This window comes from Mesoplodon bidens, assembly GCF_964165515.1.
Source record: "Mesoplodon bidens genome assembly, chromosome: 2".
NCBI classification, from domain to species: Eukaryota; Metazoa; Chordata; class Mammalia; order Artiodactyla; family Ziphiidae; genus Mesoplodon; species Mesoplodon bidens.
Window position 1 is genome coordinate 48,612,004 of NC_138177.1, and position 26,834 is coordinate 48,638,837.

Below are 26,834 nucleotides of genomic sequence, written 5' to 3' on the forward strand. Positions count from 1 at the left end.
AGCTTTCAGCAGGCATCGACTTCCGGATTTAACTTTGTGAACGTCTGCAGAGTCCTCTGCTCAGAGGATGGGAAGGTGGTAGGTCCCATCTAGTTGGATATTGCTTTATCCTTTTCAAAACACATTTGAGTATATGCACATTGAATTAAAATAATAACAACGGGCTTCCCTGGTGGCGCAGTGGTTGAGAGTCTGCCTGCCGATGCAGGGGACACAGGTTCGTGCCCTGGTCTGGGAAGATCCCACATGCCACAGAGCGGCTGGGCCCGTGAGCCGTGGCCGCTGACCCTGCGCGTCCGGAGCCTGTGCTCCGCAGCAGGAGAGGCCACAGCGGGGAGAGGCCTGTGTACCGCAAAAAAATAAAATAAAATAAAATAATAACAACGATAATAATCAGTATGTGCTGAGGCCTCTGCTAATGACATGCAGAGAATCTCCGGTCATCCTCATAAGAGCCCCACAAGGTGGTATGTTATCCCCATTCAGTTGACAAGGAGACTGAAGTGCAGAGCCATTGAATAGCGCCGGCAGCTAGTGTGGTTAGAATTCAAACCCCTCCTGTTTCCAAAGCTTATGCTGTCAACCACAGCTGCCCAGCTGCTGTGTAGGTTTGACCGGGATTCCTATTCCCATCGGATGGATTGAGAAATAAACTCCAGTGGGCTCAGCGATGGACCCAGGCCACACAGCTAGGCAGTGGTGGGCCGGAAGCTGGGTCTGAGCTGGCCCAGTGCTACCGCCTCCACAGCACCCCAGTCCTACCAGGGAGTCCTGGCCAGAGTCCCAAGTGCCCTTCGCCCTGCCCTCCCCCTTTCTCACAAGGAGTGTCTTTTCCGACTGTAGCGGCACCACCCAACCCAAACCGTGAGGTGGCCGGGGACACCATCATCTTCCGGGACACCCAGATCAGCAGCAGGGCCGTGTACCAGTGCAACACCTCCAACGAGCACGGCTACCTGCTGGCCAACGCCTTCGTCAGCGTGCTGGGTGAGTGCACCCCTCCCTCCGCTCGCCTGCCTGGACCTTGCTCACCTCCTGGGCACACTTTCTTCTCCGGTGATTGACCAGGCTGGTGGGGTATGAGGGCGGCAGGATGGGGGAAGCACGGAGACCCAGAATGACATTTGCGGGGAGGATGGAGGACTTAAAATCCATAGAGCTGGATGTGCAGACAGAGTTGATTCCATGCCAAAAGTCAGTCTCAGTCCCCTTCCTCCCCTGATGAGAGGAGGGACCGTCTTGTCTCCTTGGTGTGTCCATGTTGACACTCCCTGGGTTTTCCATGGTCTCGGTGGGAAATAGTCCTGAATATGTTCGTGGCATTTCCAGAGCAGGGAGAGGGCAGTGGGCAGGTGCAGCTAGGAGAAGCCTTGGGGCTGTGGAGGGGCAGGTATAGAAGCTGCTGGAAAATTGGGGGGAACCCTTTGCAAAAGCTGGACTGGATGTAGGGTAGGTGAAGGACAGATGGATAAGCTTCCTCCTTCCTCACCTAATCCTCAGAGGCTTCTTAAAGGAGGGAGGTTGATGGGGGAAGGTACACTGGTACTGAGAAAGCTGCTGTGAGGAGAAGGAACAGAGAGATAAGACTGGTCCACAAAGAGGAAGAGGAAGACTCCCCACCCAAGGTCAGTTCTCTGGGGATTGCAGACGTGCCCCCTCGGATGCTGTCACCCCGGAACCAGCTCATCAGGGTGATCCTGTACAACCGGACGCGGCTGGACTGCCCGTTCTTTGGGTCTCCCATCCCCACACTCCGATGGTAAGTTCCAGGAGACCAGGCCTCCCCCACGGGGTCATCTGTCTCGCCTTTCTCATTCCATCTGGCCCGTGAGAGGTATTCAGCAAGTCCTGGGAGCCTTAAAGGGTTGAAGCTGGGAGGAGGTGGCAGATCAGCTGGGTCAACCCTCTTATTGTGCAAAGAAAGAAACCGAGGCCCAGAGACCTGCCAAGGCCACCCAGTGGTCGGAGGCAAGACCCACAGGGCTCGGGGCTCCTCCCGCCCCCCGGGCCGGTCCTTTCTCAGTATGCTGTGTGTCCTGCTGCTCTGTTGTGAGGTTTAAGAATGGGCAAGGAAGCAACCTGGATGGTGGCAACTACCATGTCTACGAGAACGGCAGTCTGGAAATCAAGATGATCCGCAAAGAGGACCAAGGCATCTACACCTGTGTTGCCACCAACATCCTGGGCAAAGCTGAGAACCAGGTCCGCCTGGAGGTCAAAGGTAAAGGAGAGAGTTGCTAGGTAGAGGGAGGGGTGGGGAGGGCAAGGAAGCCATCTCCTCAAGGTTATCCATGTGTGTCACTCACTTTGAAAATGTGCCACACCTAATGGGACCTCCCTCCAGGTCTGTGTGTCTTCTCCGTAGAAGTTTCATGGCCAGGGCCTCTGGCTGGCCTGGTGTTGCGAGCACTGAGTCATCACCAGCCTGGTCCAAATAGACTTAGGCAGGGACGCCTGTTACCCACACCAGCTCCCCACTACCACCCCAGCAAATACGTCCTATGTTCCTGAGCTGGAGAGAAAGGATTTGGGGATTGGCTACTGTTTGGGATCCCCCCATACCAGGCGCGTCCCCTACCATTCATGTAACCGAATCCTATTTCTGCCACTTCCGTGGTCCATCTAACCTGGAGGTCATGCATGTCACACTGTGTGGCCGCACGGGCGTGGGGTGGCAGAGACGAGTTCCGGGGGCTTCCCCACAGACCCCACCAGGATCTACCGGATGCCTGAGGACCAGGTCGCCAAAAGGGGCACCACGGTGCAGCTGGAGTGTCGCGTGAAGCACGACCCATCCCTGAAGCTCACGGTGTACTGGCTGAAGGATGACGAGCCCCTCTACATCGGGAACAGGTTTCTGCTCCTCCCTCCTTCCTTCCTGCTGCTCCTCTGGGCGTTTTCTTTTCCCTTGCTCTTGGGGATGCATGGAAGAACACAGGGAACCTGTGCCATGTGTGTCACTGGGGAACTGCTGAGGAGGGCGTGACAGCCTCAGCGACTCCCTCCACATCTGGCGAGACCCCCCTCCCACGGCAGCTTCCCCCTCTCCCCCGTCAGGGCTCTGCTTCTCTCTCCTCCTCCTCCCTCCCTCTTCTCCTCTCCTTCCCACGCCTTCCTGTCTTCACTTCTCTCCCTCTCTTCCCTCACTTCTTCTCTTGTCCTCCTCCCTTTATTTTGATCCTTTCCCTGCCTCCTTTTCACAGCCAGGACTCCCTCCCCATCCTCTCAGCCCTGCCTGCAGTGCTCCTGTTCTCCAGCAGAGGGCAGGGTTGGCCGAGCAGACTCTAACCCTCGTGGTTAATGGCGCTCTCCGCCCTTAATGCACCTGGGACCGTTTACCAGGCCCAGGCCTGCCCCATCCATCCCTCATCCCAGATTCGGATTTAATTGGAGTTGAGGGAGGGCCCAGGCATAGATAGTGTTTAAAAGTCCCCCCAGGTGTTTGTAATGTGCAGCTAGGGTTAAGAACGGCTGATCCGAGCCTCCCCTCGGACTCTTCGTCTGTCTCGGGGCAGGTTGAACATCGGTACCAGCTGTTTCCAGTGATGATCTGGTTTTCTGCAGGGGCGTAGCCTGCGGGTGGGTGCAGGCATTCTGGCCCTCAGCCATGCTCACAGTCTGCCCTGCTCTTTGGTGCCCTCCTCCCTCTATGGGAGACAGTGCAGAGGAGCCCGGGGCACCTGGGCTGAGCCTGGGCATCAATCTGGGCTGAAGACAGAGCTGGAAGTACGAGAAGACCTGCCTTTGGGGGGTGGGCCTAACTGTGCCCTAATCCGGGAGGGGAGCACAGCACAGGAAAGGCACAGAGAGCAGACCCAGTGCGGGAACTGAGGACAGTGAATATGGCCCAGGGCCGCTTTGGCTCCACCTACTTTCCTGTCCCCTCCAGCAAGCACCATAAGTGCTCAAGGTGACATGAAGACCCTGCCTCTCTTGAAGCACTGAGGTGGAGCCTCACGTCCCCTAGGAGGGGCTGCGGCGGCCCAGCCCAGACTACAGCGCCGCCTCCTCCCTTCTGACCCACTGTCCCCACTTCAGGGAGAAAGCAGCCGGGCAGTGCCCAGCACTCCTGCTGCCTGCCCCCTTCACTGTCACCCTACTCGCCTTCCTCCCAACCCCTCCCCGGTACCTTTGCAGGATGAAGAAGGAAGAGGACTCCCTGACCATCTTTGGTGTGGCCGAGCGGGACCAGGGTAGCTACACGTGCGTTGCCAGCACCGAGCTGGACCGAGACCTGGCCAAGGCCTACCTGACCGTGCTAGGTAACTGCCGCTGCCCACACTGGCGCTGATCCCCACCCCCTACTTCCCGAGGCCAGAGAAGCAGAGGACGGTTCCAAGGGCAGAGCCTGTGGTCAGCGAGCCAGCCAGGCCTGGTGATCCTCCTGCCTCCTGGTTTAAGGGTTAGGAAGCTGCTCTTTTCAGAACAAGCTGTGCTGGTTGCCTTACCTCCTGAATGGAATCATTAACTTGCCCAAATCCTCACCTGAAAGGTGCCTGAAGGAGAGAGGGAAATGGACAGGGGGTTCTCATTGTGATCATTTTTACCAACTTTACAGCTAACTCTGAACCACTAAGTCAATTAAAACGATCCATCCTTGAAGCAAGACTGAACTTTGTGTTTGTCCTTCCAACACCCTCTGCTAGCCTTCCTCTCTGCACCCCTTTCCTGATGGGATTTCACAGGGTGCTGTGCATTTCAGATGATCCTGTCTTGTCCTGCCCTCGTGTCCAGGCCAGACTGTAAATACTAAGCCATCCCAGACCTGGGGACGTAGCCTCTCCCGTCCGGGGGAGCAAATCACCTCCTCATCTCTGCTGTCTCCGGGCCCCCTATTGCCATAACTCTCAGGGCACTCCCGTCCCTCAGCAGTGTCCCTGCATTGTCACAGGGAACAGTGGGCCCAGTCACAGTCGTAGCATTAGGATAGGAAGGACCCAGGGTGTCTACCCCCAGCTGTGGAGGGAGGACAGGAAGGCCTTTGTGAGGGTGGGGTACCCTCCATGGAAGTGGGGGAGGGGTGAAGCTGTGCAGGGGCGGCTGTTCAAGCCTTGGCTGCCTATTCCCACCCTTCGAGAACACCTTTATCCCCAGATAACCTGCTAACCTGGATAACCCATCTTACCTTTGCAGCTGATCAGGCCACTCCAACTAACCGTTTGGCTGCCCTGCCCAAAGGTAATTCATACTAATCCCGGGGACCGTCGCCAAGCACTCCAGGTGTCTGGGAGGGAGGAGTCTAGGAGGAGGAAGGCGCTGCTGGACAGGAGTGCTGTGTACAGGCAAGGGGCGGCCTGCCCCGCTCCCTGCCAAATCTGACTCCTCTCAAGAGGCCCACGTCACCTACCTTATTAGCCCATCACAGCCCGACTCCCGGCTTCTTGCTCCTTTCACAGACTGAGCTCCAAAGTCCGGCTGTCGCTCCCCGCGTCGCCAGTCCCTTACCTCTGGCCATGCCCACGACTCCCTTGGGGTGGCCTGTTCTCTTCCCCCAGCTTAGCCTCTGAAGTGTGTTCAGTCAGGAAACCCACTTGCTTTGAGTTATCTGTAGGCCCATCTTTTTTGCAGCCTTTCACATCTACTATACACCCATTTCCAATCTGCACACATTCGTGTGCAACACACATGAATGTGGGCTCCGGTGACTCACCTTCCAGATCCTTCCAGTAACCAGCCAAAAGGTGGAAATAGCTGGTTCAAGGAGCCAGGACAGGAGAAAAAACTCATGCCTACCCTCACCAGTCAGTGGCCAGATGGCTTTATCCCCAGGCCAGGAGGGCACTTACACACACTTAGGAAATCCAGTGAGACTGGAGCCCCAAAGAGGTGCTGCCCCCACCCTTGTTAGGGCCTCTGTCCTGTCCAGCACTGAAACTTCTAGACTGAGTCCCTGTCTCCTCCCTGGCCTGGTCCTCCGTCTTTGTCCCCTCTATTCCCTTAACTGGTCTGCCCTGCTCAGCTTTCCCAACACCCCCCGGGCTCCTGCCCCCTCAGAGCCTCGGCACACTGAGTAGAAGATAATTATGAGAAAATGAGACAAAATCCCAGACTTCTTCACCAGTTTTCCTAAAGGTTGTGAACATGGGTCTAATGCAAAGGGCAGCATTTCCCAAATGCTTGCACTCCGAGAACATCCACAGCAATGGGGTGGGTTGGTCCCAGCTCTCCCTGTGCCCTGCACTCCTTGATATTTTGGGGGGGGGGGTCGGTGGAAGTTGGCGTTCTCTCCTTGTTCTTCCTTGAACCCTGAGGGAAGGGGGCGGTCCCTGTGCTGACCCTCCGGCACAGGCTGGGGTTGGTTCCTGTGGTGGTGACCTCAGCCCGCCAGAGTCCTGTCCGTGGGACAGTGTTCAGGGCTGAGGCCAGCACAGGGACGGGCCGGCTCTAACGCTGGAGGCCTGCGTGGTGTCTTCTCCCTCTGCTGCCAGGACGGCCAGACCGACCCCGGGACCTGGAGCTCACCGACCTGGCCGAGAGGAGCGTGAGACTGACCTGGATCCCGGGGGACGATAACAACAGCCCCATCACAGGTCAGCCGGGGCCCTGCGCTACTGTCCAGAAAAGAGGGACGGCAGCCCGGAAGCCAGAGGCATGGTCCTGGTTTCTGGTCCCACTTCGGCCTCACTTGACGTGTGCCCTGGCCTGTTGACAGAACGTGTGGAGGCCTTGGTTTCCCTTTTGGGTTTTGGGAAGAATACCTGTGCCTTTGTCTACCCAAGGGAGATTATAAAGACTAATGGAGACCGTGAAGGAGTGCTCTTGAGAAAGAACTCACTAACTCAGCTCCCCAAACAGCCCTGTCTTCCTTTGCCCCCTCAGACTACATTGTCCAGTTTGAAGAGGACCAGTTCCAGCCAGGGGTCTGGCATGACCATTCCAAGTTCCCAGGCAGTGTCAACTCAGCCATCCTCCAGCTGTCCCCCTATGTCAACTACCAGTTCCGGGTCATTGCCATCAATGAGGTGGGCAGCAGCCATCCCAGCCTCCCGTCCGAGCGCTACCGAACCAGTGGAGCACGTGAGTGCTTGAGGGCTAACGGGAGGTGCTGAAGCCAGGTACCCCAAGTTCAGACTGAGTTCTCCCGGTCCCCAGCCACATGAATTTGGGCAAGTTACTTAACCTCTCCAAGGCTCAGCTTCCTCATCTGTGAAACAGAGAATAATAACACCATCTCCATCATGGGGCTGTTGTGAGGATTACGTTTGAAAATGGGATTCGGGTACTTACCGTGATGTGCGTATAGCAAGCACACAATAAAAGTTAACTGTTATTTTTATTATTACTAATACTATGAATAATTCTTGATGCTCTGCTTTAAAGGGAAGAGCTATGGCAAAGATTTGCAGTAGAAATATATCATCTGGGGTTGCACCAGGTTTCTTAACACACTTGGGTAATGAAATGTTTAGATTTCTAAAATCATGCTGGTTCATTGAGGGTGGAGATGCTCCCCAAAAATGTTGAATGCCAGGGTAAACCAGTCTTGTATTAAACATACTTAGTGGATAATCCACAAAGGGGATAATCCACATTGAGTTGGCTGTACTGATCATCTAAAGTGTGGAAAGCCTTATGATAAATGCTGTCTTGTAAGGGATTAACATTCAAAAGAAATTATCCCTGCTTTGGGGGGTTTAAATCTTAGCTAGGAAGGCACATCACCCATACGAGAAAGTGGCAGAGCGAGTTCAGCTGCTTACTGGACAGAGTGTGTTGAGAGATGCTGAGAAAAGACAGAGAGTAGAAGGGACCAGTCAGGCTGGGGGAGAGAGGGTGCTTACTGTGCCCTGGTAATGCACAGACTGGACTTGAACTTTGCATCCATTTGGATTCCAGCCCCTGAGTCCAACCCCTCTGATGTGAAGGGAGAGGGGACCAGAAAGAACAACATGGAGATCACGTGGACGGTAAGAGCCCCTCGCAGCCCATCCGTGATGGGCTTGCCCTTTACAACCCTGTGACTCCAAGGCCGCAGGGTGGCTCAGACTACCTGGCTGGTGCGGGGACTACTCGTCTCTGCATTGAGCATCCAGAAACCAAACAGGAGAATGTCTAAGAGCAACATTTAAGACAGGAGACAGGAGCAGAGATGACCAAGGAACAGAGACTGTCAGTCTGGCAAAATCAGAGAGAGTCCTGCAGGATCAATGGGCTTCTTCAGAAGAGGGAGAAATTTAGATTAGTCTGTAGGAGAGATTTAGCCCAAACACCAGTACCTCGCTTTGGTGTGTTCTGGGGGCCCATCACTGGAGATTGCTGGGAGTGGTGGGGAGAGACCAGCCTCTGAGTGGTCCTCCAGTGCCAGCCATCTGTAAGTCCAGGATGGACAAGGTGACTCAAAAGATGTCCTCCGGGCCAGGATTGAAAAAGCTCATCTTCATCTCGGCTCACTGACCACATTTTCCAAACCAAAACTGGGATATGTGGCCTCAAAATGACTTTTTTCCAAACCCCTTCCAAGTCTAAGAGATGCAAATTCAGCCACTGAAATATTAACATTTTTGTGCTGTTGACGTGAGTAATGGAAACAGGGAGATAACAGAGTTTGGAATCACGACCATCCCCGTCTTCGGAGAGCCTGGTTTCACAGCAGCCTTGGCAACTGGGCTGAGCCCAGACTTAAGACACCGGGACTCGTCTTGCAGGACCTTGCAAGGGTCGGTTCTTGGTCTACAGCTCTGTATTCCAGGCTCCCGGAGGACTGCTTCCTGGACCAGGCCCCTACGGAACAAAAACAGAGTTATGCTCACTCCCAGCTCCGGCCTTTTGGGAAGGACAGGACAGACATGCAAGGATTAAGTAGGACTGAAATCTGGAATTTTGAGTTCATTGGCAGCAGGCATGCTGTGCCTGAAGCAAACTCACCCCTTTCTGACTTTGGAGCCATTATATCACTGTCCATATTTTGTTTCCTGGTTGCTCCATCACAGGAAAGAGTCCTGTCGACAATAAAGCTTTCGCTCCCTGGGCACCTGCCAAGGGGGCTGGCTGTGGAATCAGAGGGACTAGGGCTTGGGTGGTGAATCTCGATGCTGCTGGCTTCACGGGACTCCAGGCTCCGGGGGGACTCAGAGTGGGGGCCGTGGTCTCCCCAGCTTTGCCAGGGGTCTGGCCGCTGTTGGGCAGTTTGGGGCAGGGTACCTGGCACAGAAAGGGTGCGAGCCGTGGGTGGCCTGGGCTCCTCGCCTGCACCCTCTCCACTCCTGCCATCTCTCTCCCTGCTCAGCCGATGAACGCCACCTCCGCCTTTGGCCCCAACCTGCGCTACATCGTCAAGTGGCGGCGGAGAGAGACCCGAGAGACCTGGAACAATGTCACTGTGTGGGGCTCCCGCTATGTGGTGGGGCAGACCCCTGTCTACGTGCCCTATGAGATCCGAGTCCAGGCAGAAAATGACTTTGGGAAGGGCCCTGAACCAGACACTGTCATCGGTTACTCTGGAGAAGATTGTGAGTACCCTCCCCTGTCCCCACCCAGGACCCTGACGGCTGGGCTGCACAGGCCACCCTCACAGACCAGGAACCTCAGGGTGGGTCGGGGGTCTTCCGAGAGCATCCTGGGAGGACATTCGGTTCCCAGGGAAGAGAAATCCCCTACAGTGACCTAGAGCAGACAGGCCCCAGGTGATGCCGGGAGCAGAGATGGTATCATCTGAACACTAGTTAGTATTCTTGTTAGTCACCTAGTCCAATACTCTCACTTTATCAACGTGAAAACTGAGGCCCTGCAAGGGAAACCCCTGCCAATATTGCACAATAGCAAATGTCAGGCTTGAAAATAGAACCCAGGCCTTCTGATCTACCTTACTGCCAGGGCTTGCTAGTACCACGGACCATCCGTCCCAACAGGCCATAATTAGACACCTCCACCAGAAGCAGGGTCACAGGCCAGACTCCTCCTGGGCTCCCCAGGGGAATCCTTGAGGGAGCAAGGTCCACAGAGCCCCAGACTGGAATGCTCCAAACCAGGCACTGCAACATTCCCAGTGTTGCTCTTAGCCCTTGGAATTGAACATAAAAAGAGAAGTTCTTTGGAGGCTGTCACTGGGTAGATCAACACAATTCTGGGCATATGTGTAGAAGTATGTGCCTGGTTTTCCAGATGGCGGTAGCCTCTCTGCCCCCCGCACATCAATCTTGTAGGCTTTTGAGCAAGGCAGGAGGGTTGGTGATGCCCCTCCTGGTCAGGGCAATCCATGTCCTGGTGTGTTTGGGTCTGATCCCAGAAGAAGTCATGTAGGTGGGTGAGGTGACCAGAAGGAAGGGAGGAGCAGGGTCACAGGGGCCAAGGCCGGGGTCAGGAGGAGCGCCAGCGGGGTTCATAACGGCGAGACGGGAGCAAGTGAGGGTTGGGCCCTTCCCTGGAAGTGAGTATGTATTGGACCCACTTGGGAGATAAGTAGAGGGGATCAGCAGGCCCTCCGTCCGTCCCACTCCTCATCTCCATGGTGGCAGACACTTCCGGACAGAAGACGGTAGGGACTACTGGAGGGTAAGTATGGAAGAGGGAGCATCTAGCCATGGACTTCACGGACCACCTCACGGTTTCCATCGCATCCGTGTACCCCTGCGGCAGGTGCTTTAGAGAGGATGGAGCACAACTGCTTTTGCAGCAGAGTAGAGAAAACGGGGGTGAGAACCAGTATGGGGGAGGGAGGAGTGGCCCTCCCTTTGCAAGTAGTCACAGGATCAGAATCTTTTCCTGAACTTGGTTAGGGTGTCTTTAGTCTGTAGGTAACGTTCCCTGCAGGGCCCTGGCAGGAAATAAATGCCACTCAACGGGGACTATTTCTAATGTGAGGACAGAGTTAAGAGGGACAACAGCAAGGTACAGCAAACCAGCTGGAGGGCCAGCGACAGCAGGATGCTGTTATACCACTCGGGCCCTGAGGGGCTGGCGGCGGGCGAGTCACCGTGGCCAGCGAGGGCTGCCCTTGTGTAGAAGAGTGCACTATTGCCATCCTGCCTCCCCGCAAAGAGGCAGCCAGGGGAATAGATACCATCTTCCCTCTCCTGCCCTGGGAGCTCCTGTTGCTGCCGCCTGTTGGGCAGACCCATCTGGAAGCCTGAGAACAGGGGAGCCCCGCTGACACGGTCCAGAGAGGACAAGCCTCCCGGGACCCGAGGCAGGGTGGGGAAGGGTGGCCAATGGGATGGAGAGGCAAACAGAGACTCTGTGTGACGGTTGCACATAATTGCCCTCTAAACGTGTAGGCAGAGCCCTCCACCTGTGAGGCCGCCCTTTTGTCTTGAGCCTCCCCACACTCTTCCAAGTCCAGGCTGGTGGAGGAGGCATGGCCCCTGCCCTCAGGGAGTACCCAGTGTCCAGAGTGGGCCGGAGGTGCAGGCCAGCAGAGAACAAGTCGGAGGGGACTCTCGAGTCGGGGGCCCAGCCCCGCCTGCATAACCAACTCTCTGTCCCAACACATTGCAGATCCCAGGGCTGCACCCACTGATGTTAAAATCCGAGTCCTGAACAGCACAGCCATCAGCCTTCAGTGGAACCGCGTCTACTCCGACACGGTCCAGGGCCAGCTCAGAGAGTACCGAGTGAGGAAGCCAGCTCCAAGCCCTGTCTAACCACCCAGCTCGCTAACCAGGGCGAGGGGGTAGCAGATGCGGGCCGTAAGATATTTGGAAGGGGTCCCTTGGGATAGCTGTTGGATCCAGAGTTGGTTCAAGAAGATGATGTCTAGGGTTAGCTGTTCAAAAATATACCCAGAAAAAATATATATACACCCAGATGTATCCTGCACCGGGTATGCTGAGAGATTCTGCTCAGCAGAAAATCATGTGAAGGGTGTTGGGTTTGGGTTGACCATACATAGCACATTATGCTTGTAATACATGTGTGTGGACACACATGTATCTTCAGAAGCAGTGTTGAGGCACCGCTGAGCTACACCCCTCCCCTCTCCTAATGGCCCCCGCTGGGCTGCTTGCCTCTCCCAGTCTGATTTCATGAAGCCCCAACTAACCGGAAGAGCCACTAGAAGGGTACAAACCCTTCCCTGTTGTCACAGCCAACTCCAATTATCAAGGCCCTTGGCTTCCCCTGGCCACCTCTTCCATCCCTGACATCTCTCTCTTTGAAAGGGAAGGGAGAGAAAACCCAGGGTATGCAAGGCTCTCCCTGATGAGTAGCTCTTTTTAAAAAGTTCCTGGGGAGGCTGTAGCCCTGGGGTAACACAGGCTTAGGGGTCATCGAGAGTTGGCTGATGGACAGTTGGGGGCACTCAGAGGGAGCCAGTCTCTTCTCGGGAAATGGATTTGGTAGGTAGGGGAAGGAAGGCAAGGTGATATATATGCTTAAATCTTCCCCAACTTGCACTCTTAACCTACTTGCCTAGAGATTTTTTTTGGCTAAAGCTCCCTTTGGGTCCCCCTCTTAAGTCTGGACTTCCTCCTTACCTTGCCTTTGGAGGCCCCGGGTGATGCTCGTGTGACAGCTGACCTGGGGCGTCTCCTCCACTGCTCATCAGACCCCATGTCTCAGACTCTCTCGACTGTACCTGTGACACTACCGCCTTGCACAGGCCGTCCCATCCCATCCAAGCTCTTGCCACCCCACAGCCTGGTCTCCCATTGGCTTGGCCATGTCACTATCCTAAAGGTCTTTAAACAGTATTAAAAGGAACCATTGGACTTCAATGGATTAAATCAACCCTTTCTTATATTCAGACTTCCGGGGGTAACCTGCTGCTTTTCAACTCCTGCCCGCTGCCAATCTAAACCATACTAAATCTAACTCAAGGTGATGCGGTCTTTGAGCACAGAAAAGAGCTTTCCGTGCCTGGACCCTTGGCTCAAATCTGTGGTTCTGGCACGGACTCCCTGAGCAACCTATCCCCAGCTTGGAAAGAAGTCTCAAGACGGAGCCGCTCAGCTGTAAGTTTGGCTGACTTGCCTGTTCCCCAGAGAGGCGACATGGCTCAGAAAATGATTGAAACCAAAAACTCTTATTTTGTTTGACATCAATTCCCACTCGCTAGTGGCTAACGAATGGGGACTGTCAGGACACCCCCAGCCCTCTCTGGGACGAGGTCGTTGGGGATTTGGAGCCTGTGGCCAGCAAAGGGAACACCGGTCACCACGAGCGCCACCACTAACAACTAACCTGGCTCTGCCTGGCCGAACCCTTACCGGCCTGCCTCTGTCCTGAAGGCCTACTACTGGAGGGAGAGCAGCTTGCTGAAGAGCCTGTGGGTGTCTCAGAAGAGGCAGCAAGCCGGCTTCCCCGGCGACCGCCTCCGTGGCGTGGTGTCCCGCCTCTTCCCCTACAGTAACTACAAGCTGGAGATGGTTGTGGTCAATGGGCGAGGCGATGGGCCTCGCAGTGAAACCAAGGAGTTCACCACCCCGGAAGGAGGTAGGTCCGGCCGCAGCTCCCTGGGTAGGGCAGGTCGAGGGTGGCGCGGCCAGGTGCCCCTGAGCGGCTCCAGCGTGGCTCGGCCTGGACCACACAAATTGACCTCTGCCTGACCTCAAGAAGGGATGACCTGCGAGCTGAGCAGCGCCGCCGTGCTCATGGAGCACCGTCACCAAGGCGGTCGCCCTGACGGGAGATTGTACGTCAAGACGAGACTGTGCTGGCTGCGGCCATGATTCCAGACGGGATGTGCACACGGACTCCCGAGGGCACTGCGGGAGGCGGGGCTGCCTGCCTACCACCTCCTGAGGGAGCTCAGGCACCTTGACCCCAAGAGGCACCTGGTTGGTTTACCATACCCGAGGACCTTCACTCTTGTTACACCACTATAGTCAAGAGACTGCCCTGCAGTGGGCGCCCCGGTCCTGGGAGGCAGACACCTGCCGAGGTCCCGGCGCATCTCCTCTTCCTGCCAGCCCTCTTGAACCAGCTGGGCAGTGGCTTTGCCCTCTTCTGTTTCTCCTTTCTCCCTTCTTAACTATTATTTTCCCCATTCTTCTTCTCTTCCTCCTTTGTCCTCTCCTCTGTTCTCCCCTCTTGTTTCTTTATTCCTGTCTCCCCTCCTCGTCTGGTTTTCATCACCAGCCTCTCCCCATTGCTCATGCTCTTGGCACCATCCACATGTTCCATCATGGGTTTCTCTCTCTTCACCCCTGAACCCGGCATTCTCAGCCCAGAGGCCAGGGCCTGATGCTTGGACCCAGTGGTGAGAATCCTTGTCTGAGGATTGGGAACTGCAGCCTCTATTACCAAACGGCTAAAACCGGTTCCCTGCCTGGGAATGACTGCCCAACTTGGGGGTTTCTTTGCAGGATCAGAGCCTAACATGTGTTGAATCCAGGGTAGTGGCTAAAGGAGAACTTGACTGGCTTCTTCCCCATGTAAACCGAGTCTGAGCCGTGCTTGTCCTAGATCTGGGGAAACGCCATCCTGGATGGGGCGATGGGCGCTGGCCACCTCGTAGTTCTCTGGGTTCTGGCTTAACAGTGATCCAGCACGGGGGTTGCCCAGAGGTCAATGCCTTCATACTTGTGCTTTGTTTTTTGTGTTTTCTTCATCTTGCCCGCCCCTCTTCTCTCCCCCATCTCCCCCACTCTCTCCTCCTTCCCCAAGTACCCAGTGCCCCCAGGCGTTTCCGAGTCCGGCAGCCCAACCTGGAGACAATCAACCTGGAATGGGATCATCCAGAACACCCCAATGGGATCCTGATTGGATATACTCTCAAATACGTGGCCTGTACGTTCTGCCCTCTTTCTCTTGGATAACCTGAGAATCAGAAACCCCATTCTCAACACTTTTCCTAAGGAATCAAGGTAGAAAGCCTATGGGTACAGAGGTCATTGTGGAGGGATAGAGGGGCCAGGGGAAAAGTTTCCTGTAGGGTTAGGGGAGGCAAGTGAGACCCAATCTCTGCTCTTCTGACACACCTCCTCCTGCAGGGAGCTTCCAGTCGGCCCGGTGAGACAAAGGGGACTTCTGGTTTGATGAGGGATTCAACCCCTGCCCTCAGGAATCTTAGAGTCTCTAACACCTACAAGTCTAGGAGAGAAGTTTCCTTACCTGATGGACCTTCCATCCGATGGGGCAGATAGTACGTGCTTAGGAATCCACACGACACCGACACTTGGGGACACCTTAATAAGATGCCATTTATGGTAAGGCAGCTGTATGTAGAGCTGCCATGGAATTTGGAGTGGCTCAGTCAGGAGCCTGGGTCTGGATGACCTCACCGAAAGAGTTCAGCCTCACCAGGCAGGGACAGGAGCGTCATTCATTTGAAAAACTTTTAAGTCTTCTAAAGTGGGTGACGTTGTGCCTCAGTGTGAAGCTCAAAGGACAGGTATTGTGCTGTTAAGGATTTTAATAGCCAACTGGGTGCTTGTATGTGGTTCTGAATCCATCTCTGGACCTGACCTTCCCCCTTTGAGGTATTTGACAAAGGAGGCCTTTTACAAAGGAGGCATTAACAACGAAAAGCTCTAGTGGTTTTGCCCTAGTTCTGTTTGAAAGGAAAAAAGGAACTTCAAGTTCTGTCCTTGTTGAAAAGGCTTGAGGATTAAAAATTGAATCTTTCAGAATCAGCCACATAACTTTGCACTGAGCTGGCGTAATGAGATCAGTGAAAAAGTGTTACCCTGGTGCGTCATCAAAAAGCCGGAAAGGAGTTCTTGCACAGCCGTCAGCCTTTGAATCATCTCCCTCCCCTGAGTCCTTAAGATCACGGGCAGGTTCCACGGGTTCCCTTCCCAGCAGAGTCGGGAAGGCTTCGTCCTTCCAGCTGCAGATTGTATAACCCATCATGGTCAATGTTGCTAAAGTTCAATTCCACTTACCTGTCTCTCCCCAGTTAATGGAACCAAAGTAGGAAAGCAGATAGTGGAAAACTTCTCTCCCAATCAGACCAAGTTCACGATGCAAAGAGCAGACCCCGTGTCGCGCTACCGCTTTTCCCTCAGTGCCAGGACGCAGGTGGGCTCTGGGGAAGCAGTCACAGAGGAGTCACCAGCACCCCCGAATGAAGGTAGGTGCACTGCGGCAGCCTCGGGGCGAATGGTGCCGGGGAATTCAGATGCCTAGAGGCCGCCCGGCCTCCTGGGATGGAGAGGCTGAAGGCCCTGGAACCCTCCAGAGGAGGGAGCCACGCTGTGTGCCGAGAGGTAGGTACCGGCGATGGATCTGGAAAACACATCTTCTTACTGTTGCAGTCAGACCTGGTTCCCGACTTGGCCTTGACTTGCTCAGCTACTTAACATCTGTCATCTTTCCTTGTGGTGGGGGGATAGGGAAGAGAGTGTGAATCGTAGCTGAGTTGAGGGGATGAGAGAAAGCGTGCTGGAAGTCACTGTGCTCACAAACTCCAAAGAGCAGTGACGATGCTCGCCTGGTGAGGGAGGCGGCAGTGCTATGGAGACCGCCCCGTGAGGGCTCTGGGGGCGCCCCTTCTTCTCTCGAGGACGCGTGACGCCCAGGAGAGAGGGGGACAGCTGTGACTGAAGCTAATTGCCGGGATCATGAGTAGAGCAGGAGGTGTCGTCCCTCCTTGCAGCCTGAACTGAGGGAGTTGTCAGGCTGAGGAGAGGAAAGGGGGTTTGGAAACAGCCCTTTGCCAAACCAGCTCCACAGAGAGAGCCCAGGAGTTCCTCTCCTGGGTTCTGGCATCTAGCAGCGTCGCACCCCGCCCCAGAGCTGCGCCTGCCTGAGAACTCCACTAGAGGGGGCTCCAGGCCCATCTGCACACGTTCTGGCTTCCAGGAACCTCTGGGGCGGGCGAGCCACTAGAGGCCTCGATATTGGCAGATCCCCTATGACAGCGGGTGGAGGCTCCGCCTCTCCAGAGGTACCATGGTCTCTGCAAAGGCCATTTCTTGAGCACCCACAACATGAGGTGCCAGACGCTGTACCCAAAACAGGATATAAAGCTAATAAGCTCACACAGTCTAGAAGGAGGGACATCCAGAGGAATATCTAATTGTAATTCACCATGAGCTCTGTATGTTTAGATGGCAGAAGTGCAGTGGCTGTGCAGGGGAGGGGGGTTGATTCTGCAAGGGAAGACTTCAAAGGAGGGCTGATGTGATGAGGAATCCTTGAAGCTGACAACAGGTTATCCTGTCTAGTGCTTTCCCCAGAAGGCTGAGGTCCGGTGGCCTGACCCTGGCCTGACTGGACCTCCTGAGCACCCGTACCCCCAACCCAGGAGAGGAGCAGTGCTTCCAGGCCCTGCTGCCTTACCCCAGGCTCCCAGTGCGGCTTCACGAGCAGCCCTGCATCCCTCCCCAGGCCCCACCTCCCTGGCCAGCAGGCCAGCACTGAAGCGGAGAGGAGAGGGGGCAGGCAGAATGTAGAGAAAGGCTGACAGTGCTTTGTCTCTACCTCTCTGCTCTTGTAACCCAGGAGTGAGCTACACAATAAGCTCCCCTCCTAGTGTACCCTTCCAATCTCCTGGGGACTTGGGCAATTTATTAGGGCTGGGGGACTTCGAGTAAGTGGTTAATATATGCCTATTACCAAAGGCCAGGCCAGGGATGATGCACTTTCTTGATTACTTAATTCTGTAAGGAGATACATACAGAGAGCCTCTTCTCCCTCCCCATCTCCCCCCCGCCATTACAGAACATCAGATAAACAAAGCCCCGTTGCCCAGCCCCAGTGACCACCCCAGGGAAGGATCTTCAGCTCCAGGGGACAAGAGAACAAAGAGAGACTTCCTTCTCAACCTAGGGGTTTGCGGCAAATTCAGGAATTCCTTTTAGGGCTCTCAGTCCCCAGTTGAGTTTCTTCATACAATACAACGGAGCAGCAGGACAGTGGCTCCAGGCTCCAGTCCATCACATGCCCCAGCCTTCCGAGGCTGAGCTGGTGTGGGGAGCGTTCAGCCAAATGCGCTCCCCCTCACCATCCCCCCACCCCAGCACTATTCAACGCCTGCCCCTGGGGATGAAGGAACCATGCTTTTGACAGGCGTTGATGTCCTCCTAGACGACCTGTACCTTATGCCTTCAATTCCTGGCGTCACTGAGGGTTACCCAGACTCCTTCACCCCAGCCCAGCTAGGAAAGGACACACCCTCCGAGAGAGACCTGGGAACACAGCACTCGAGGTGGACTGCTTCTGCTGCCACCTCGTAGATGTCCTTGAGTAGACGCAGAAGCGAGTGTGTTAGAGAGGTTTCCAAGACCCAGGAAAGTTTTCCGTAGGAACGTGTCAGACCCCAGTGGAGTTGAACATGATCCCCGAACACCAGGTGGCATCCTCAGGGCCGTGACCAGCACTTGGCCACACCGTCTGGGTCAGATTTGAGCCAGAACTTTCTCTGTCCTGTGATTGCTTGTCTTGTGGTTTCACCTGTGCTGTTTTCTCTTCCCTCTCGTTCTTTCGCCCTCTCCCTCTCTGGCTATCTTGGGCGCTGTGTTCTGAAGCTGCTCCAACCGCAGGTACCGTACCAGCAGCAGAGGTAATGGGCATGGCATGGGGCAATTCAGGTGGAGTCCGGCCCAGCCAGAGCGGAGAAGGAGGGAGAGGCTTGGGGTGAAAGCATGCTCCGGACTCACCCTTTCAGTGGTTGGGAAGCCAGACTCTCCAGGAGGATGTATGTGGAGGATGGGACCAGAGGAGATCAAACACATTCTCCTCCCTTCGCTAGAGAAGGAGGTTGGCTTAGAAGGGGCCCCACATGCATAGGCTGCAGACCTGTTCTCTGGAGCTGCAGCTTTCTCTGAAGCGGTGATTACTTCCCCTGAGCCACCTGGGGCCTTGCCCAGGCTTGACATCTCAGAGCACAGAGAAAGGGTCCACAGCCTTTGGGTGGCCAGCTGCGCCCTAGAAGGAGTGGGGGCAGCTGGCTCCCGTCTCCTGGTCAGGCTGCCATCCCCTGAAAGGGTGGCCTGGGGGTGAGCACGCCGTGCATGCTGGCCTTGCATGCTGCATGGGGCCTGGCACCAGCTCTGCCATCCACCATGGCTTCTAGTCAGTGAGAACGAGCCTGCATGTCCCAGGATGGGGCCAGGTGCCCCAGGACCTGGAGTCTCAGTGGACGCCATGCACTGATTGCCCACTCACCCCTCAGAAACCCAGCTTCTCAGAGTCTTGGGTGTTAAGAACAGTCTCCACTCTTGGGGTCTGGGAAGTGGACGCACAGTGAGGAGCTGGGCAGGCAAGTCTGGAGCAGGAGGTGACCTGCTAGCCAAGGTCCTTGTCTCAAGTCCTCATGTTGTGGGTTTGCGGAACATCACCACCGAAGGCCGGTCCTCAAGCTGGAGGAACTAGGCAGGGGCCCCAGGGTGCCTTCTGCTGCCCTCCTTTGAGGCGGAACCAAGGCTATAGGGCAAGGGTTTGCCAGAGCCTTCTCAGGCTCTAGGTAGCAGGGAGAGCCGAGAGCCAGGTGAGGAACTGGAGGGTTGGCTTAGGAAGAGGACGCCACCTTACCCGGTTTGGTTCCCCTCCACCTTCACTCATTTACCTCCCCCTGCTCCGCCATTTTAGGTTGATTCTGTTTCTGTTGCGCACCCTGCTTCCTTGGTTTGCGTTTGCTCCACCAGTCGGATCTGGGTGGTGCACTGCCATCATCCTTCCCACGCCCAGTCCTCTCCATCCCCCCGCCCCCAAATAACCCAGGCCTGCAGGGGCCAGTGCCTCCCCACCTCTGCTGGGATGTGAGGCAGAGAGGTGTCCTGGGCCTGGAGACCGGGAGAAAGCCATCCTTGCAGTCTGGGAGTGGCCCTAACTTCCTGATTCAAGATTGCATAAGGGTTTCCCCTGGGACTATTATAGCAGGTGCTCAGGGCAGCCGAAGCGACTTAGTGGAGATGGAAGGGGAGATGCAGGGAGGGTACCACGTGAATCACCTAGAAGCTCTTTGGTCAGGCAGTTTGCAGTCCACCTTCCCCATCTGACACCCAGGACCCAAAGCAAGTGGATCTGGTTGCGGGGAGTATGCTTTGCTCAGTGGGCATCCGTGCCAGTCTGTGCTGCCCCTCTCGTGTGTGGCAGGTGTGAGGGGGATGGATGTAATTCCAAACACCCCACTTCCTACTTCTCGTTTAGGAAAGATCCAAGCTCACCCTGGTGTGCAGAGGGTGCCAGGGCCTCTGTCCATCGGTCAGATGTGTTTCCTAGGCTCCAGCTTCCATGTGACATGGTGGTAGAGGCACAACGCGCATCTTGGTAGATGAGCTGTGCTGATAACATCAGCTGTTCCCAGCCTTAAATGCGTAAGAACCCCCTGCACAACCTGCAGGTGTGAAGTGATGGCGCTCAGGTTCTATACTGGTGACGTGGGCCTGGAGTCCAGCCCACTGCTCCCTTCCCTCTCATCTTCTCCAAACGTGGGCATTTCCCCCACACACTGATCTGTTCCTATCTCACCCGGTAAAGATAATCCCTCTCATGTACCCATATCTGCAGTCTCTTAGGGTTGCTGCCCATCTGTCCTGGCCATCTGTGGTTTGGCCAGGGTAGTCCGTGCACCAGGTGGACATGTTTGGCCTGAACCCTCCACCTTGGAATGTCTGGAAACTGCTGTCCTTGTCTTTGACTCGGCTCAGATCTGCCAGTGTTTGGTGGGCAGCTCCAGGGCAGGTGCTGGGCAACGAAAGATGAATGAGAGACATGTTGTCTTAATTTTCTCCATCTCCTGCGTGGTGTCGCCCAAAACTCTGGTGGAAAACCTTTGGCCATAGCTGGGGTGCCTTCCAGTGTGCATTAGGTAACCCATTAGGTTGACTCTGCCTTCAGGTAGGGGTCCTGTGCTTCCAGCTCCAGGCCCACTGTGGCTGCCCATTACTCTCGGTCGCCAGGCTGGTGGTCTCCACTGGGCAGTGACCAGGGTGGTTCTCCAGCCCATAGTTCCTGCTGTGGCTGAAGATGACACCCTAGCCCAGCAACGAGTCTGTCCAGCCTGTGGGCCACTCTGACTATAAGCCCCGCTTCTGGGCCGTATTGCCCGTTTATCTGCTACCCCCACCCCACCCCAGGGGTTGCAATCATCTGAATCCCCGTAGACCTGAGCGCTGGACAGTTTCCCATGGAAAACCTGCCCTCCTCTCCCACCTATAACAACTCACTCACCTGACTCCTCGGTCCCTTCCCTCAGAGCCTTGCCTTCTGGCCTCTGCCCTCCCAGTCTCTCTGGCCCTGTCCAACCCTGGGACACTAGACACAGCTAATGAGTAGGCCAGAGAGGATGCTGATTTACCAGCTGTGACCTCAGCCAACCAAGGTGTCTTCTCCACTGTGCCTCCAGTGCTGGGGACCCTCTGAGAGGACGCCTGGGAAGTGCCTCCTTTCCTCCCACTCCCTTCTGGTCCCCTCTCGCTAATACCTGATTGTTGCTGCTGAGCTGAAGGATAAGCATCTAGGTAGCCATCATCAAAGAAAACCCTTCCTCCTGTCACACTTGGCAGAGGGAGGGGAGGAGAGTGTGGAAGCATCCTCAGTCATTGCTCATTCTTGTCTCTGCCCAGCAGGGCCCAGGAAGAAACTCGCTCTAGCCTAGCCTGTCTCAGCATCTCTGTTTCTAGGGCTGCTTGCTGGAGCGCCCAGGGAAGCGTGTGGGCCTGGCTGTAGGCCCTGTGTGAGCATGAGCGTGTGTACCTGCTTGTATGAGGACCAGGGCCCACGTGAGAGTGTGAATAGCTTCCGGGGGCTGGGAAATGCAGCACCATTGTGCACATAAGAAGGGAAGCCCGCGTCTCTGCACTGCACAGAGTGGGATGATTTAAGTTTAAAGGCATTTTCAGTTTTTTGATGACGCCTTTTAAACAGTCATAGCAAAGGGAAACCTTGTAAACATTGCTCTTGCTAGAAATTATTAGAAAATACACTAGTGAGGGCTTCCCTGGTGGCACAGTGGTTGGGAGTCCGCCTGCCGATGCGGGGGACGTGGGTTCGTGCCCCGGTCCGGGAAGATCCCACATGCCGCGGAGCGGCTGGGCCCGTGAGCCATGGCCGCTGAGCCTGCACGTCCGGAGCCTGTGCTCCGCAACGGGAGAGGCCACAACGGTGAGAGGCCCGCGTACCGCAAAAAAAAAAAAAGAAAATACACTATTGATAAGGAGCCAGAGCAGAGCAGTCATATCCAGATGGACAAAATAGCTTCTCAGGGTTCCTTCCAGCAGCTCAGAACAGCAGGGAAAGCCTATGTGTGTTCCGTGGCCATGGGAGCTGCCAGGCATCAGGCCTGAGAGGGAGCTCACCTTTGCTTTGTGGATCTCTCAGGCCCGTGTATATATATGTGTGTGTGTGTGTGTGTGTCTTGGTGGGTGGGATAGACGAATTCCCTCAGGCTGAGCTCTTATAGCACTGAGCTTGCATTCCAGGCGTGGGGCCACCTTGGACTGAAATACATCCTTGAATACTGACTGTGAGAGGGAGAGTTTTTCCCACCTCACGTTCCCCTCCCCGCCCCCCCCCTTCCTGATGTCTGCGAGTTGACTGGAGTTTGGGGAATATGGCGCAGTCTGCCTTGACCTTGTCCAGGAATCTCTGGAATGCATGGGGCATATTCAGCTGCCCAGTGTGACTTCTGTGGTCAGCACCCTCAGGCCCAATAATGCCTCTGATCTTACAAATAGGGAAGTGACTGGGATCCTGGGAACAGTCCCTCCTTCTCTATGGGGGACTTGTAATATTGGAGTCCCGGGGGAATGAAAGGGCTTTTCTTGGTCAGGCTCTTGTTGAGAAGAGTTAGGATCTCTTGATTCTTTCTTGAGAAAGGCTTTCTGGCAATTTTCTCTCTGGTTCCCTCCCTGCCCTGGCTCCCTTCTGGGGAGTGGAGATAGTATTTTCCTGATCTTCTGCAGATTTGAGATAAGGTAGGATATCACTCTTCCTTGAAAGTTAGAGTTACCTACTTATGCCTTAACATCACTGCCTTCCGCCCCATCAGCAGTGACACTAGAAAGTCGACTGTGGTCAGATCACAGGAGGTAGTGGGCAAGGAGGAGAGGCAGCTCTGTTTCTCTCTGATTTGCCCATCATTCTTCTCATACCCTAAGCTTTAGCAATACTGGAACTAAAGAGGAATAGGCCAGCCCTTTGTTAGTGTCCACAACCCTTCTGTAGAAGGAAAGACGGTCTGTGGAAATGTTGTCATGATAGACTTAGCCCGTTAGGGCTGACCAACGACAAAGGGTAGCTTTGGATAGGAGATGAGGAAGTGAGAGGTAGTGCAGATTTAAACTTCTCTGAAGATTTATGCAAAAGAGCAGCCCAGCCTGTGCCCCACTCGTGTCCTGGGATTTCTGCATCTACTGTGGGCTGGGAAGATTGTGCCACTGAGCGCAGGCCACACTGTGAGTCCATCAGTGCCCTTTCCCCACATTCTAATCAAAGGGAAAGGGCTTCGGGTGCCCAGACCCCAGATGCCCTAGAGAGAAAGGCAGTTACTACAAGTCAGGGTGGATTGGGGTAATCTGGGACCGTCGCTGGGCAGAGAAGAAGGGAGGAGAGGCCAGGGAATGAACAAGAGCTGAGAGCCTGGGGAGGGGCTGGCGGTGGAGGTAGGAAAGACGAACCAAGGTGCAAGTCTTGCCCACAGGGTGGGGATTGTTCCCTCTCTGTCACGGGGTTTGGGTGGTGGTCGAACTCAAGCAGGCAGGAGAGGGGGTGATTTTGGAGTGAATGGTTGGGAATGGCAGGCTTCCCGGTGCTCCTGCAGGACAGGGCCCCACAACCTGCCCACCTCCAAGGCCAGGGCTCCAGGCCTGCACCCAAGTGTGCTGCTTGGCCTGTGCTGGGTGGTGCTTGACCTGGGACTCCATGTCATCCCTGGGGTCTGAGTGATTTGGTATGTGTCCCGTCTTCATCACCTCCCTTGGCTGTGTGCATGCTGGTGCTTTGAGCCACACAGACCATGAGAAGAAAATGAAACACACAGGCTTCATTCTCTTTCCTTGCCATGGTCCTGTTCTCTTTCACGGCGACCCGTCTGACCCAGTCCATCCTGCTCGGGGAGGCTTCTGGTCCCTAAGCTCCATCTCTTCTGCGGGCTGCCTGCCTTGCACGTGGGGCCGTGTGTCCAGGCTGGGGACGGCCACACCAACCAGACTTGGCTGTTTTACATTTCCCCCTTAGCTCCTCCCACGTCGCCCCCGACCACAGTGGGTGTGACGGGCACGGTGGGCAGTACTGACGCCACTGCCACTGCTGCCACCACCGAAGCCACAACAGTCCCCACCATCCCAACTGTCGCACCCTCCACCATCGCCACCACCACCGTCGCCACAACTACTACAACCACTGCCGCCGCCACCACCACGGAGAGTCCTCCCACCACCACCAGGACTAAGATTCAAGAATCCGGTACTGCCCATCATCTGTGCTCCCGTCCCTCCACCCACAGGCTTCCCCAGATAGGACGGGGGGAGTCTCAGATGGTGCTGGTCAACACCTCCCTTTGTTTCTGCTTTGAAAGCACAGGAGACTGGATTCTCAGTCTGGTGGCCTAGAGGCACAGAGCGCCCACCCCTATGGTGGCCTCCACTGCTCAGAGCCCCTGTCCTAACCTCGGATCCCTGTTCTTTAACAGAGGGCCCCCAGGCTCCAGACTGTAGGGCTGCCTCCAGCCACAGGCTGAGGGATCAGCTTAGGGCTGAGCACTCCAGAAGGGGGAGAGTGGGGAAGGGCCTGACACTGGCCGACCGGCCTGAGAAGGCTTCCTGTCTCCGCCATGATGCCCCAGCCTTGCAGCAGAGGGCTGAGGAGTGGGGAGTGGCCAGCCATGCCAGGCAGCTCTGTCCCCAGAATCCTGCGCCTCCCTTGCACCTCTCCCCGAAAGGCGCACTTACAGACTTTTCTAGTCAGAGCTTGCAGGAAATGATATTACCAAGGAGTCCTGTAATGGCAAGAGAGGGCTCTGCGGCTCTCCCCACTCATATTCCCCACGCCCCCAGATATACACACGGAGGGAAAATCGCAGCCTTTCTAGGGGCCCGTGGTAAGAATCGATCCCAGGGCTGGCCTGCTGAGCCCAGAGAATGTGCTGTTCCTGCATCACGCAGCCAGGCCAGGAAGCTCTGTTCTTCCAGCATGAGGAGACCCCCTCGGGAATCCAGCAGTACTTCTAAGAACTGACATCAAACACTCTTATTACCACGGAGGGGAGGGCGTCTAGCTTGTGGAGCCCACAGGCCAGCTGTAAAGTCAGCACGATGCGGCTGGCAGGAAGCACCCAGAACCCTCCTCCAGCAGCTGTAGAACTGTAGGCCCCCTCTGTTTCCTGGGCAAGTCCCTTCACCTTCCGAGGCCTCACTGTCACCCATCCCACCCCTCTTCTCTCAGCACTTGAATGAGGATAGAGGCTTAATGCATGTGTGAGTATCTTCTTTAATCCAATTACATGGAGTTGTGCGAGCCATAAGGGGAGACACGTGACACGTAGCTGACATTATGCTCCTCAGACCTTGAAAACACTGATTTGCTTTAAAGCTGCAATAACGAGAATTTAAACAGCATGTTCTATAGGGAAAAGTTGGCTGAGAGAAACCTGCTAGGCTATGAGAAGCTGCCACTGGCAGTTTGGTGATGGGTGTTCTTTGGGTCCACAGTGAGGCTTCTTTTGCATTCAGGTGGGCCTCTGTGCCCCACTTTAATGCTCCGAGTTCACAGAAGAGATGTACCAAGAATGAAGACAGGGAGTGGGTCTTGCTCCTTCTGGAAGGATTGGCCTCGCTGCCGCAGAGGACTAGCCTATGGAGTCTCACATCCCAACTGCTAACTGAGCCTGAGATGCTGCGGGGGCCTGGCCACATTCTGACCTTATCCTTAGAGCTCAGGGGCTCCCCTCAACATCCTCATCTCCCTCAATGCAGCAGAGTGGCTCTGTTGTCCAGGGTTTTCAAAATGAAAGTTCATCTTTTTCGTGTCTTACAACTTAGGACAAAATGTTTCCTACGTTTACTCTTTTGGGTGGTGAAATGGGACTTTTTCTTTGTCCTTAACTTGTCTTTTTCAGATTTCAAGGAATACGCCTTAAGTCTCACATCCCACGAGCTGACAGGACAGTCCATGCTTCCCCTCACTTCTTCCTCTTGTTTTTGTAGTAATTGATAGCTTTCCTTCTTGGCGCCTTTCTTTGAGCTCTTCTGTTCTTTAGTGATCGTCATCTTGGTCTCTCTAGATGGCAGTGCCTTCTTCCAGCTCCCACCTCTAAATCATTTTGGTTTCCCATTGCTTGACCTTATCTAATAGTGCCCCAATCTCCATTACCTTTAAGACAGTCAGATTTGGGCCAGGGTTGTATTGGTGGTCAGACAGTCTAAACCCAAATTCTGTGGCTATTTCCAGGGCCCAGGGCTGAGGAGGAAAAACCTCAAGTCCCCAAATCATAACTGATCATAATTCATTCCCACTAGAGAGAGCCATGAGATTGTAAGGAGCTGGGATTTGGGCTGAGTTAAAGCAGCCAATACAGCGGAAACCTTTGGCAGATCAGTAAAGAAGGCTGACTTCTGCCCTCCGCAGGGAGAATGCCTCGTGCCATCAATGGAATCTCTTTCTAAAATGAATCATATTCACCTGGGGCAACTGACAACTGACAAGGTTGTAGTAGAGAAGGTGTTTCTTTGAAGTGGAGACCAGGAGATCTTTTATCACTTCCCCAGCCCTGCAGACTCAGTCACATGTCAAATAGATAATGAATAAATGCATCACCAATGTACTCTATTCATTTATTTTTGACAGGTGAGTCGGTGACAGTGCCCCCTTGCATGCTAATAAAATATAGAGGAGCCACACTTGTAAAGTCTTTGAAATATAAGCCTTCATGCTAGTATTCCACTATTAAATCTTTGCTGGGAAATGGGGTAATCAGCCCGCTGGGATGCTTGAAAAATGATTACATTTGAAGATTAGTGCCATTCTCCTGTCCGCAGGCTGTGGTTTCAGACAGGGTGATGGCTTTGATAAAG

General features: G+C 55.0%; 1 protein-coding gene across 16 annotated transcripts in view; it reads left to right on the top strand.

The window, feature by feature from the left end:
* NFASC (neurofascin) overlaps window positions 1-26,834 on the top strand; it is a 178,376-nt gene that overhangs the window by 130,423 nt on the left and 21,119 nt on the right. For 5 of the 16 annotated variants that reach the window (XM_081225480.1, XM_081225483.1, XM_081225481.1 and 2 more), the window contains 16 exons: window positions 844-987; window positions 1,648-1,759; window positions 2,055-2,221; window positions 2,706-2,853; window positions 4,138-4,262; window positions 5,134-5,178; window positions 6,429-6,530; window positions 6,820-7,017; window positions 7,837-7,907; window positions 9,227-9,449; window positions 11,434-11,549; window positions 13,164-13,368; window positions 14,542-14,664; window positions 15,776-15,949; window positions 18,348-18,362; window positions 24,001-24,228. In XM_081225480.1, coding sequence (XP_081081606.1) covers window positions 844-987; window positions 1,648-1,759; window positions 2,055-2,221; window positions 2,706-2,853; window positions 4,138-4,262; window positions 5,134-5,178; window positions 6,429-6,530; window positions 6,820-7,017; window positions 7,837-7,907; window positions 9,227-9,449; window positions 11,434-11,549; window positions 13,164-13,368; window positions 14,542-14,664; window positions 15,776-15,949; window positions 18,348-18,362; window positions 24,001-24,228 — 2,196 coding nt within the window. The remainder of the gene's footprint in view (window positions 1-843; window positions 988-1,647; window positions 1,760-2,054; window positions 2,222-2,705; window positions 2,854-4,137; window positions 4,263-5,133; window positions 5,179-6,428; window positions 6,531-6,819; window positions 7,018-7,836; window positions 7,908-9,226; window positions 9,450-11,433; window positions 11,550-13,163; window positions 13,369-14,541; window positions 14,665-15,775; window positions 15,950-18,347; window positions 18,363-24,000; window positions 24,229-26,834) is intronic. The other 11 variants (XM_081225475.1, XM_081225471.1, XM_081225484.1 and 8 more) reach the window with 6 other exon arrangements.